The following is a 13,727-nucleotide window of genomic DNA, read 5'->3' as shown; positions in this document are numbered from 1 at the left end:
TTGTTTTATGCTTTTAAAATGCTTGGGCAACCTGTATCCTCAATACTGTTCGGACATTGAATTTAGATTTTTGTCAGACATGTGAAATACATTTAACTACAGGCACTACATACTTTATTTTTCACTCTTAATTAAACTGAATATTTAGCAGAATATGGGGGTGGATGATTAAAGTATTTTAGGAGGAAGTGGTGTTGGTGGAAAAGGCAGGAAGCCTTGCAGTTCAAGTCAACATTACGGTAAGAGGTACACCACTCAGTAGTTTCACAGTGTTAGGAGAAGATAGAGAGCAAGAAGCCCCAGGGCTCCTTATATCTCTGTCAACCTTCAGCACACATTCTTCCATGACAAACAGGCATTCGAACAGATGGAGAGATTTACTAAGAGAAGAGATAGAAAGATATGTATGCTGTATTGGAGTTAATGAGAAGGATCAGCAGCAGCTCAAAAGAATTTACTTCTATTTTAATTTGTTTCGTCAATTTGCATCACTTTTTCACTCCGGTTCAAGAGTTTAAATTTGCATGATCTTTATATTGAGGGTATTTAAGTCCTGATGAAAATGTTCTCAAACAGCAAGAGCAAGGTGAGCTTTAGTGGTCAAACAGTCATAAGGAAAAGGAGGAGCAGGAAAAGTTGGTGAAAGGAGGAGTAAGTGGGAGACAGGAAAAAGAGAAAGAGAGATATAGTGGGAGGAGAGAGGTGACGAGAGAACCCCTTCTCAGCAGCAGTCGTGCGTAGAGCCAGCGCTGGTGTCTGTTTGTATGCCACCATGCATGGCTGCATGCTCACATGCACACACACAAACAGTCACACAACAGACCAATGCACTGGGACACTTGGGTCTTGGTTTCTCACTCCATGGGTAAATTTCATGGCATGAAAGGCAGTCGTTTGAACATCTTGTGACAGCCATCTATCTTCCGTTTTGCCTTCATTCCCACCCTGTCGGATTAGGCCAGAGGTCTCTGTGGGCCATTTGACACTTTTACATAATGAAGACATGAAAGTTCAACACTGAAGAGAAGACTTTTAACACATGCTTGATAGAACTTACTCAGGCTAGTAAAGATGAAATTATATTATTAGATAGTTTATTATTTTACTTTCTCATATTACTTAAATCATTGAAATATGTAATTTAAACATATTTTAGTAAACCATAGCCTCACATTGTAAGTTTCAGTTTTGTGTTTTGGTGACACTTTATTTTACAGGGTCAAACTTCCCAGAAAAGAATTGTGTGATTGATTTTTGTAGAGAAAATAATACCTTCACTAAAAGAGCTAAAAGTAAATGTTAATAAGAATATCATGTTGAATTGTATGCGCACCTGTAGACAATGGGTTTTTTTTAATAGATTTTTTGCATGTTCAGCTGACTTGCTGTGCTCTAGCTAAAAGACTGTATATAGTAAACTAGAAATACATTTACATTTATTAATTGGAAGTGGACTGATAAAACACTCTCTCCGCTTTCCCTAACTAGTACCAAATTACATTGTTTTTTTCAGGCAACTTTTTTCTGATTGTTAAGAAATTATTTAGCAATCCCACCTCAATTAAAAAAATCTTACAATCCCAACTACATCATTAAACGTCTCATTCATGATTATTGTGTGACTAAACATACATTCAGAACTGCCAGTGTTGCCAATGTTAGTATTTTGCAGTTGCTGCTTATACTTCATTGCACATTTTAGAACAGTTTATTCTTGTGAAAATACAGTAAAATGTTGCTTAATTGAACTGTTGTCCAGGGGACGTATGTTTGGTTGGAGTTTAGATGTGTGCATCAGGGCTTTATGGGTGTGAGAGAAAAGAAACCACAGGCAAGAGAAACCGTTCACACCCTCAACAAGCTGATGAAAAACGAAGGAGAGGCTGATTGCTTTGTGGAAAAGACCCACATCCATTTTAGTCAACAACATTTGGAAATTGTAGCGGACAAAGATGGAGCATTAACTGGAATGACTTAAATTAAGTTTAATTGTGTGGATGCACTCTCAGGACATATATGATATAATGAAGGTGTGCCACACACAGAAAAGTCTTCCTTATTTCTCTTTCTCTCCTGACTCGATGCCAGCTTGCCTTGGGGCTCTATGTCTATGTGTGTGTTTGTTAGTCTATGAGGGTGTGAGTGTGTGGGCAAGCTGCACAGCACGCACCCTTATGTGTTATCACGCCAGATTCCCTCAGGTGTCAGCCACAAGAGGTGCTCACACACATAAATGAACAGATAAAAAGCAACATGTCATTACACACATGCACATTACTCTCTCTCTGTCTCGCTCTGTGTGTGTGTGTGTGTTTGTGTAAGTGTGCACCAGTGTGTGGGTGTAAGATGATCTCTGACTGACATGAAGACCTTACAAGCGTCACTGCTTTTGGATTCCTGGTAGCAAGAGTTGTGACCTTTGGCTTGACTTGAGTGCGCTTGTTTTTATCATCCACTCTGCCATTTCATCTTGTAGTTATGATCCACAGTTTGTAATCAGCGACGTAAAATCTATCTCCACTTATTTCCGTTGTATGTTTTCTAAAATAAATTTCACTTTCACATGCAAAGTCAAAAATGCATTTAGTCACTAAATTACTTGTTGAGCAGACCACATATATATCATTCATCATCAAATATCAAAAACAATCATCATATATCAAATATCTTGGCAGAAGTAGTTAAATAATTGAACTGGCCTCAGAGTGACCAACTCAAGAGTCAACATCTATTTTACTATTATTTTAACATTCAATCACAAAGATGGAAAGTTATTAACTACATTAACTCTGCACTGTACTTCAGTGCATGTATTTCACAGGTATCATTACTTTAAAGATCAAATATTTTCACACCAAACATATAATTTTATATTGATTTATTGTTAAAAGTCAAAATGCCCAACACTTCAAAGGTTAAAGGTGTTGCAGCTGGACCAATTAAACATTCAATTACTGTGCATGTAATTGCACAGTTATTGCATATAATAATGATAATCCAATAAATATCTTCATACAAACCACTGAAATAAAATCCCTGATAATACGCCTATACTTTTACCTAATTTTGAATGCAGGAATTTTACTTATATCTGTTGTATTTGCAACTGTGGTAATGCTACTTAGTTGTGTTAGACTGGGTAATGATTTTTAATAAAAAATGAAATGTAAACCTTTATTTATTTAATTAACCATTCATTTCTTGTTTTTGCTCTTTTCTGTTTTGGTTCACTATTAATTTATTGGTTTATACTGGAGTCTATTCTGTGTGTACATGTTTTGTTGTGTCATTGTGTAAAGGTATTGATTAAAAGGCAAAACTTTACAATGCATTTGAAGAATTGGAACTAGTTGCATAATTCTAAATCTAAGAAGTTACAAGATGTTATTTTTATTTTTACATGTACATTTTTGAATCTCTCAACTTTTCACTTTAATTCAATTTTAAAAATAAGTTTCCCTTAAGCCCACCTCTCCTCAGGAGTATTGACCACAACACTAAAGCATCCATTTTTGCATCTTTGATCCCCAGAAAATAAAGAAACCAAAACATGAACATGAAGGGGGAGAGTGAAAAATGATACTGAAAAACTATTAACATGTTAAAGCCGAGTTCCAGGTCATTAACAAAAGCCGAGTTCCAGGTCATTAACAAACCTTTCACACCTCAGGGATCCCCAATCTCACTCTTTTATCTGGAACGATAATGAGATTCAAAATACTGCTGCCTTGGATTGTCTTGCAAAGTGTTCTTTTGGCTGCACACACTCATACATATGCAAGCCAGTTTCTCTCCAGCCAGGGAAGAGTTAATGATCCTACACCTGTCCTATCAGGCACCTGTTTCAGTCTTCCAATCAGAGAAGAGAGGGAAACTCGGCTGGGATGAAATAAATCTGGCCCATGCTCAGAAGGAATCACAACACTTGACTCATCTGTGTGTCACTGTTCTCCTCTGCTAGACTCATAGACTCATTGACGCAGAAACAGCGAGGAGTTGAATAAAGGAACCTATTCCACTTGGATTGGAGACATGACCAAAGAGACTGAGTGAGTTCTGTGAGGATCTTTTTTGGTATTTTGGCTTAAAGTATATGCTGTATCAGGATTCCTTTCTCAAAATGTGCTTTTTGTCTAAAAGATGGATAGACTTTGTGTAATACAGTAAATACTTCCTATTGGATCCCAGTCTGGGGGACATAACCCCCCTTCTTCCTATTTGCCCCCATGTGAAAAAACACCTTTTTTACAAGGGAGTGTTTTGCATGGGGAAATTGATATGGATAGTTTTGACACACATACACAGCTTGGTCTGTGGTTGTAGTGGGTCTGTTTCAGCTTGTGTTGTCACTAACCTAGGAGCCACAGAGCACAAAAGGACACTGGGAAATAAGAATCTCCTCTTGGGGTGTTGGACAGAGACAGAGGGCAATGACTGCATGTAATGCATTGAATTACATAAAGGCGAAACCTTAGACACGAGCCCCCCTTCTGTGTGTGTCTAAAAACATCTGCACTTGGCTGCGTTTTAGAGGGAAATGGAGAGTAACTAAAGAGTTGTGTGTTGTTCAATGATGCTGCTGCTTGTGAGGAGAAGAGACAGGTGCATCTTAGAGCAGGTGTACTGTTTTAGTTTTTATAATGTAACCAAAATATCAAGCAAGTAGACTTTAATCCTGCGTCAAGACAAAAGTTAAAATGTACACTATATCATGCTTTAATACAGCATTTCTAGCTTTCCAGGTATGGTATTAAAATACAAAATTCAGTCCTCTTTCAGTAATCCTTACGAGAAATCACTGGATTTCTACTTAAGCTTTGGGTCTATTGTGGTTGTAAGCTAGTGTGGTTTTACCCTCCTGTCAGCACATTTAATTTGCTGTTTATCCAGAGTAAACTGCAGATATTTGTTCATTAGCTACTTCAGATCAACTACAAGGGGGCCTTAATCCCGGTAGGCAGAATATTTACAGTCCAATGTAACTGCGAGTCTTTCCAAACAAATCAAATCCTCAGAATCCCAGGCATTTTTTCCATTAGTCAGTTACGATTGTGGGTTTCTATTTACTTAGTAAGAAAATCTTGTCATCTCTTTTAAGATCTTTGCAAATAAGAAAATGTATACAGGATTCAAGATATGAGCATGGAGGGGGGCTTGTTAGTGGGTGGCCCCTGGCTTTTTAAACCTTTTTCACACCATTGGTTCTGAGAGATGTTACTCAGCTCTGCGGTTTGGTAATCGAAACCATCCACGCTCAGGGGCAAGTATGTGCAGTGCCCTGAGGCTCAGGCACTACGTTTAAACTCCAGCTTGCTCTCACTCTGTCAAAGGCTGTTTGTAAGAAAGAAGAAAGCATCTAAAATATTTGAATCCATTTATTTAACTTTTCGGTTCGCAAGATAATTTTACATTTCTGTCTTTTTGTGTATATCTGAATTTGCCGATCAAACTGTCAATCTAATCAGTCACTCTCAACTCTCTCCTCTTGTCTGTAGGACTCTGGGACTGGTCTTTCAGAGCGAGAACTTCAACTATAACCGTTACACTAACCACGTCATGGAATCCTGGTCCTACCTGGAGAGCCCTGTCCCCGAGCCAAACCACTCCAAACCCAGACTCCACCCAGGAGATGACCTGGCAGCCTTAACCATGCTTTATGAACAGTGCAAGGTAGATAATGCGCAATGAGTAATTAGAAACCCAACATAACTTAATGTTAACCCCAAGATTAATTCTAACGTTCTTACTCTGATCACTTTTTTTTTCCAGAGCCAGAAAGAGCAGAAGATTGCTACCTGCAACCGCGCTGGCAACATCTGCAAAACCGAGAGGTAAGAAACACATAAATCCACCAAAAAGTTATTGGTTGCAGCAGATGCATTAAAAATTTAATTAAATGTTCCCCGGTTGTAGCTGGATAAAATGTATTAGAGAGAGTGTTAATACAGAAAGAGAAAGGCAGGGCTTTGGGAGGTCATAAACAGGTGAATGGGTAATCCTCAAGTCAAACATAGTCAGAGGGATTAGTGTCTACCTCTCCAGTCCTGCCATCCGTCTATCCTCTCTTTATCATCCACTCTGCCTTGCTTAAAGAGTTTCCCAACAGGCAGACAGACAGTTGTTTTTCCTCCATTCCTACTTCTTGTTAGGTGAGTGAGAAATGGCTATTGTTGGGGCGCAGTGTTGTCCTCTCAAACACGTTCAACAGAGAAACACAGAGAAGGGGAAAAAAGTAGGATTAAGAGACAAATAGTACCCACCCAGACTCACACCAGCGAGTTCACATTGCAGTAGCCATGTGTGCTGAGAGAGTTTGGACACAAGAAGTGCTTTTGCTCACTGTTGCATGTTTGCACAGGCTCTCTGCAAGCTTCTGTAATGTTCTGTAATGTTTGACATACAACACTCTCCTTACATGGACTTGGACCACATGGACTTGCACCTTAGTACCTCACAGATCTACTCCATCGCTACACTCAGTCAAGGTCCCTGCGGTCCTCTGACAAGGACCTGCTCGCTGTCCCTAATTCCAGGCTCCGGACATTTGGTGACAGAGCCTTCTGTGTCAGTGCACCATCACTCTGGAACAAGCTCCCTCTTGCCATCTGCTCTGCCTCCTCTCTAATAACCTTTAAAAACCAGCTTAAAACACACCTCTTCACTGAAGCCTATGGGCTTTAATCTCCCCTGGCCTCACACCTCATACCCCCCCATCTTGTTTGTTAAGCGTCCTTGGGTTTGTGAAAGGCGCCATATAAATCAAGTTATTATTATTAAGACACACTACAATTAGTTGGTTCTTTAAGGTTGTTTGTTTCCCATCTCTCTCTACACTTAGGAGGAGTATTACCAAGTCATGCTGACCTCACAAAAGTGGCTTTCCTTTTGTAATTAATCAGCTCTCTTTTTCCCTTCTATTTCCTCCCACCTGCCCGCCCCGCCCCACCCTACCTCACCCCGCCAGGAATCCAACCAACAGCAGTGACTTTGTTTCATTGGAGGGGTCTGCCAACATCATGAAGCTCCTCTCTGAGAGTCCTCAAGAGGTTGTGGGTTCCAAACATCACACCTCCCTGCCAAGCTCTGTTCCCAACACCTCAGACACCTACGCCACCCTAACCAGTGTCGTAGCTGACACTTACGACAAGCAGGAACTCAATATCATATTTGACTCCCTGCTGCAGAAGTGGCCAGAGCCCAGTGCTTTCCCAGACCCCAGCACTGAGGTAAGTGTCATTATTTGAAAGCTGAATCCCTGTTTCCCCATGCAGGTCCTCTTTTATTTGTCATTACCATCTGCCTGCCTCTCCTTATTGCCCTTTATTAATAAATGTCCCTGTGTGATTTTGTGGATTTTAGACCCTTCCCTACAGCGATCCCTTTACCGAGGACCAGTCCAGCCCTGTGTACTCGGGCTCCTACACCTGCTCCCCACCAGAGAGATTCAGGAGTGACTTTCAGTTTTCCCTGGGAGCTCCCCTTGCTTCTACATATAAGTCCAATGAGCTGCCCATGGTCTACCTGAACAAGGGCCAATTCTACCCCATCACTCTCCAAGGAGTGGACAACAGTGCCTGCCTCAATGCCACCAAAGTCAAGGTGAGACATCGTCAGGAAAGCAAGGACCATATTTTTTAAATTTTAGAAATGATTCTCTCTGAGTCTCTGTTTTGTTTTTCTATGTGTAGCTTACTTAAAAAAAATGTGTATTGTGCAAATTGCCATCCTTCCCTTCAGGCTTTTTCCATGGGCCCATGAACACATGAATTCTTTGCGTGCTACCAAGCCAACCCTTCCCAAAAATCTGTCCCTCCCTTGGAGCCGGCTTCTCGGTGACTAATTCCCTGCTGACACCCTGCACACTACCTTTAAAATGACAGTGTCCTTCCCTGTATAATTAATCCTGCGTTGGTGTAATGAGGCCAGAGAGCAGCGGGGTTCAGCTCAACTCCGTTTGACACAAGCAGAGTGTGAGGGGGAAAAGAGCAGTGGACAAGGGGGGTTGGTTTTAATATATAGGTGACAACCCTTTTCTTTGTTGAGCAAATCAGAGGACAAAAACACACAAACACACACCCGCTCACTGCAAATAACTGGTGACAATGTGAGAAGAAAAGGGGGATTTGGCGTGACAAATGAAACGTTCGCCAGTCTTGGAAATGTAAGCTGGTGACAGAATTACATTCAGCTTGACAAATGTATCTAATTATCTGCTTTTCTGTCACTTTTCTTTCTCCACTCCAGACAGTGGTGATGGCTGTGTTTGAGAATGACAAGAGCCCAGAAATGCAGCTCCGTTTTTGGAATCACTGGCACGCGCGCCAGCCAACTGCCAAGCAGAGGGTCATTGACATCGGTATGTTTTTCACACATGAAAAATAAACATACGTCGCTGTACACCTGAACACAGACACCTACACCAAGGACATGAAAGCGAAAGATTCTGTCACTTGTCTGTCATATGTTAAAAGAATCAACCTATCATTCTTACATAATTAAAAACCTGAAAAGATTATTAAAAGAATATTTAAAAAAAAAAGTTTTTCTTTTATAGCGGACTACAAAGAAGTGTTCAGCGGCATTAGCAACGTAGAGGAGGTGGCTTTCAACGCTCTCTCCTTTGTTTGGAACCCCAATGAAGAGGCCAAGGTAAACACACTATCATTAAAAAAAGAAGGCGTAGATATTTTTACATAACGTGGCTCTGCAAGGCCGGTTCTCTGAAGAGAGAAGGAACAGAACAGGTGGAAGATTTAGAAGAAAAGAGAGGAAAGGTAGAAGGAGTGGCTGGCGAGGGAGGGGAGGAATCCCAGAAATGTGTTTGGCCCTGAGGCTCCTGTCACAACAGCAGGCGAGAGCCACGGCAACTTAATAGAGCTTCTCTGTGGCCCAAAGGTGCAGAGGTGGGGCCACCAAACCTGCTGCCTGTGGAAGAAGGGAAAAGGAAACTATCAGCAGATAATGTAAGGATAGAGAGGTCTAACACTGTGCATTTAATGATTAAAAAAAAAAAGAAGGAAAAACGAGGAGGACAGAATTAAATTAATTAATTATTAAATTAAACTCAGTTCTATTTATATAGTGCCAATTCATAACAAAAGTGATCTCATTGTACTTTTCAAATAGAGCAGGTGTAGACCATACTCTTTGAAAGAGTGAAGCGTGTCTCTCTTTCAAGACAGGAAAAAATGAGAGCAGCAGATGTTTTGTTTTGAGCAGATGAAGAAGAATCTTTAAACCAACAAACAAACCTATTTTCATATCAAAGCAAGGCTCACTCTAAAAACATGTCAGCGTGTTGTGAATGGCTCCAAGTTCTTCCTTTTGTTTTCATTGGCATACTTCTCTCAAACCAGTCAGTCATTGTGTCTCTACTGTGACACATGTACAAAATAGCTTTCACTGTGTTATGCGTAATGTATTTTTCATTTAATTCCATATTGACTTGTTTATGTTTTACATATTAATTGTTGTAAATGACGTGTTTATGTTTTGCAGTGATTATTGCACAGCACTTCGTTACCTGCATTGGAAAGTGCTTCACAAATAGAGCTAATATTATTATTATTATTATTATGTACAAAAACATGATGCCAACATGATGTGCTTAAAACACCTACTCCTATTCCTCTACAGGTGTACATTGGCATCAACTCCCTGAGCACAGACTTCTCATCTCAGAAGGGAGTGAAAGGCCTGCCTCTAAACATCCAGATTGACACTTATGACTTCAGCTCAGGAACCAACCAGCTCATACACAGAGCTGCCTGCCAGGTCAAGATTTTCTGTGATAAGGTACGTTACTTGTGTCATTTCACTTCCTTCTTTTCTTACACATGCACACACACATAAATTAAATCTGGCATTTGTGGAGTTGTTGTTGCAACTGTGATTGTGTGTCTTCAGGGTGCAGAGAGGAAGATGCGTGATGAGGAGAGAAAGAGAAGCAAAAGGAGAGGAAAGAACGATGCTAACAGTGAGTGTTGCAAACAGACAGCGCAACTTAAATACCATTTTATCCTCCAAAAATAAATACAGCATATAAACACAGCCTTCAGAGAGTGTGTTCTGACATCGTGGACCTTCCTGCTTTTGTTTCCAGCCAACAAGTCTTTGGTGACCAGTTCCATGGGCAGTGACTGCACCTTCTTCCAAACCCTGGATGACCACGTCACCCAGCCAGTTCTCTTCATTCCAGAAACACACCTCTCCTGCTTACAACGCATAGTAGGTCCCCCTTTGATTATATTTTGTTACTCCTCCTGTGTTGAGCGAATCATGTTCCCAAAAACTGCATCCCTGCAGGCGATCGGATAGGCACGAGAGAGGCAGGAAAAAACTGTGGGAAAGTATGTAGTGGGGAAAAGTGGGGTGGGAAGGGGAGGGTGTCAGCGAAAGTGAGGCGAAAGATCAGATGAGCTAATTGGAGTCGAAACCGGGCAAGATACAAGCTGCTACAGCTACTGACACTGAGATTAAGCTATGGGGGCTCTCACACCTGGTGCAACTGCACACAAGACACCTGACATGCAGTATGCGCCACCCTCATTCTCCTTTACACACACACACACACACACACACACACACACACACACACACACACACACACTTGTAAAAACAGTGAGGCAAGGGTGATGTTCAGACAGGCCAGTTTTCCCACACCATTTAGTCTAGATTGAAATGTATGAGGGAGAGAAAGAGAGACAGGGGGAGTGTGTGTGTTTGTGTATAGAGGAAATGCTTCCCCAGTTTGCCCGATTAACAGTGAAAACTGAAGACCAAAAAAACAGCAATTACACAATGACTTAATAATGCAATGCACCACAGTCTGTTATGAAAGGTTATGGCGGAAAACATCTATGATTGGCCAGTACGATAAAGCGTAGGAAGGTCCTATCTGTGTCTCCCCATCAGTGTCCACGCTTACATTGTTCTGTTAGAGGTTATGGGAAATTCAGTCTGAAAGTAATGATAACATTCCTTTTTGAATGTATTGTGGACAAACAATGGTGGGAAGGAGGGTGCATTAAGCAATGTTTTTATCAGTGGAGTGGTGTCTAATCTGATCTCCGGTCTCCTCTTCTGTCTCTCTAGGCCACTCCCATGGACGAGATCGAAAGGTAAGCATAGAAAGGAAACACAAGGCTGCATTAATAGCTGTCCATCACAACCGGTTATTTTATTTATGAATAAACGCATGTGGCTAATCTAATGTGACCGTCTGCTCTGTTTTTTCCAAGGAGTTCTATGAAGAGATCGTATCAAGACAGAGATAAAAACTGCTCTCCATCCAGCAAGCAAGCCCGCAGAGAAGACCCTCAAAGAGGTACATTGAAAACCAAAAAGACTAATATTTAAAAAAAACAAAAAAAATGCAAAGATCAATAATATGCCAATGAGCTTTTCTTAACTTATATGCTAAACGTTAATCTTTTTCTTGCCTTCCAATAGTTCTGCTGTACGTGAGGACAGTCGCTGAAGAGGTGTTTGATGCGCTCATGCTCACCACACCAACGCTGTCAGGCCTACGAGAAGCTGTAAGTAACACACTGACTTCAAACACACTCATAAACACATTCCTGAATAATCTGGCCTGATTTCTCTTTGGTGCTTTTCCACCAACTCACACATCGTGCTCTCATAGTGTTAACTTTACTGTACGTTATCTCTCAAGTATATCATCTTTCTTTCAGCAGGAGATCATGCTAACTGTCACCTCATATTGCTTTACCTCCTCAGGTTTCAGAAAAGTACGGTATGCAAAAAGACACCATTGGGAAAATCTACAAGAAATGCAAGAGAGGGTGAGTGTCTTGTTGTTTCTTAGGTATGCCTAATGTTATTATACAACAACACCCAAATGGATTAAATTAGTTAATTTGACACAGACGATTTTCATAAACTCAGGGCTTAGTTTTGTGGTTTTAATCTCATCCTCTATTCATTAAGGAAGCTCATGTTGACAGACTGGGTAGGTAGGTTAGTTGGCTGGGCCTGCTGGAATGTGTTAATTGTAGCTCCTCCAAAAAGAAGACAGGTGAGGGAGGAAGAAAAGATTTCAAAAGTCTTACAGATGCGTCATCGTGACCAATTGTTGTACATTATTTATGTTTTCCTAATCTCTTCGCATCTATGCATCAGGAAGTTTTTCCGTTGTGAAAGAGATATGTGGTAACGTTGAAGGTTTCAGAGGCTTGCAGTCAGAAGCTGATGGTTATTCATTAAGTTCGAGATCATTTTTTAAACTCTCACATTTGGGTGCTTTAGAGTGGTGCCGTGTCTAACAAAAAAACTAAGGACTTCAATGCCTTTAATTTCCTCAAAAGATATTTTGATAAAACAAAGGAGGTACTCTAATTGTAACGAAAAGGTCAGCGCCTCTCTTCATGACTGATGGTTCACAAAGATCTGCTTTTAAGTAAGTAATTATCAAAATAGCTAAGGTGGCTTTAAAGGACAAGTATGTTAGCAGAACCTCCAAAAACACAATGCATTGATCTCACACAGTCAATAGCTTTCAAACTGACAATAGTCTGGGTCACTTACTGTAAAATAACAAAATAGATCAGTGGGCATTTCTCGAGATGTTAATAAGATCTCCTGACAGAGACTGAAACACCTTTGGGTGATTTTCCTGCCTCTTGCTGGCATCACTTCAGCGGGAGCAGCTAAGCTAACAGGTTAGGTTACATTCTCCCCGCAGTTCCCTCCCTCTGCTCTTTACTTCAATCAGCCCTGACCCTGCAGGCAGAATGCATGAGCTGATGGTTAGTACAGTCATTAAAGCTTTAAGGGCTCAAAGGTTAGTGTTAGTGTTGGCGAGGAAGAAAAGAGTGACCTGATTCATTAACCCTACTGATGCAGTAGATACACAGCCACTGTGTTTTTCGTCCGAGAAGCTTCCTCTAAACAAATGATGTGTTCAACCAAACAAGAAACCTGTTGTTTATGTCACACTTGAGTGAAAAGTAGAGCACAACACATTTTAGAGCCAATTTGCGTGTCCTAGTTTTGAAGAAGAATCTGTTTTTATTCAAACAGGTTTCATGCACTTTGATTTGGCCCACTTTCTGTGCACCACTAATAGATTTCTTTCATCCTGATCTCTGAGGTAACCTTTTTTTGTTTTTGCCTGTCCTCTCTTCAGGATTTTCGTAAACATGGACGACAACATCATTGAACACTACACCAACCAGTCGGCCTTCCTCATTGAGCTGTCCGAGGTCGTCGGCGGTCAGTTCCAGGTCACTCTCATTGAAGTATGAGAATCCAATCAGCTACCTGCTCTATTGAAGGATGTAACAAATCAGCGCTGCCAGTTAGAAAACATGCCTGTTAAAAGCACTGCCCCATCAAAGACAATGTAACCTGTGGACTGCCAGTAAGAGGACTGGACTGAAGAGACTTCCAGTTTTTCCAACCTCAACCAAAGTAGAAAACGTCAAACTGTTTCTTGATTTTTGTAAATACCACTCATCCCAGTTCTTTTTATTTTTTATTTGAATTTAATATTGTAACGTAAGAGCAATTATGATGAACAGTGTGTACATATATAATGTAAATAGATTTTAATATGACAGTGTTGTATAAACTAGCCATGTGCATGCCGCAATTCATTTTCCATGAATTGCTATGTATTTCAATTTTTTTACAGAGCTTTGTGCATGATTTGTGTACAGTGTTTTATTCAGCATTTTCAGAGGTTGCTATTCTTGCTGCTTTCAATG

At 40.6% G+C, this 13,727-nt stretch overlaps 1 protein-coding gene across 1 annotated transcript; it reads left to right on the top strand.

The window, feature by feature from the left end:
* The first annotated feature begins 3,924 nt into the window (after positions 1–3,924).
* grhl3 (grainyhead-like transcription factor 3) lies at positions 3,925–13,596 on the top strand. Its single transcript, XM_046062941.1, has 15 exons — positions 3,925–4,049; positions 5,496–5,670; positions 5,770–5,831; positions 6,965–7,226; positions 7,360–7,599; positions 8,245–8,356; positions 8,555–8,649; positions 9,637–9,795; positions 9,907–9,976; positions 10,103–10,227; positions 11,095–11,120; positions 11,241–11,326; positions 11,452–11,537; positions 11,740–11,804; positions 13,148–13,596. The coding sequence occupies exons 1-15, from the start codon at positions 4,033–4,035 to the stop codon at positions 13,263–13,265; spliced, it is 1,698 nt and encodes a 565-aa protein (XP_045918897.1). The 5' UTR covers positions 3,925–4,032; the 3' UTR covers positions 13,266–13,596.
* The last annotated feature ends 131 nt before the right edge of the window (positions 13,597–13,727 follow it).

This window comes from Micropterus dolomieu, linkage group LG11 (assembly GCF_021292245.1).
Source record: "Micropterus dolomieu isolate WLL.071019.BEF.003 ecotype Adirondacks linkage group LG11, ASM2129224v1, whole genome shotgun sequence".
Taxonomy (NCBI): Eukaryota; Metazoa; Chordata; class Actinopteri; order Centrarchiformes; family Centrarchidae; genus Micropterus; species Micropterus dolomieu.
This window is presented reverse-complemented; position numbering and strand designations above follow the sequence as displayed.

What these genes read in the sequence shown, in the direction of transcription:
- grhl3 (XM_046062941.1), top strand. An exon ending in ACCCCAATGAAGAGGCCAAG is followed by an intron (nt 8,650 to 9,636) that starts GTAAACACACTA and finishes ATTCCTCTACAG; the next exon opens with GTGTACATTGGCATCAACTC. An exon ending in TCAAGATTTTCTGTGATAAG is followed by an intron (nt 9,796 to 9,906) that starts GTACGTTACTTG and finishes GTGTGTCTTCAG; the next exon opens with GGTGCAGAGAGGAAGATGCG.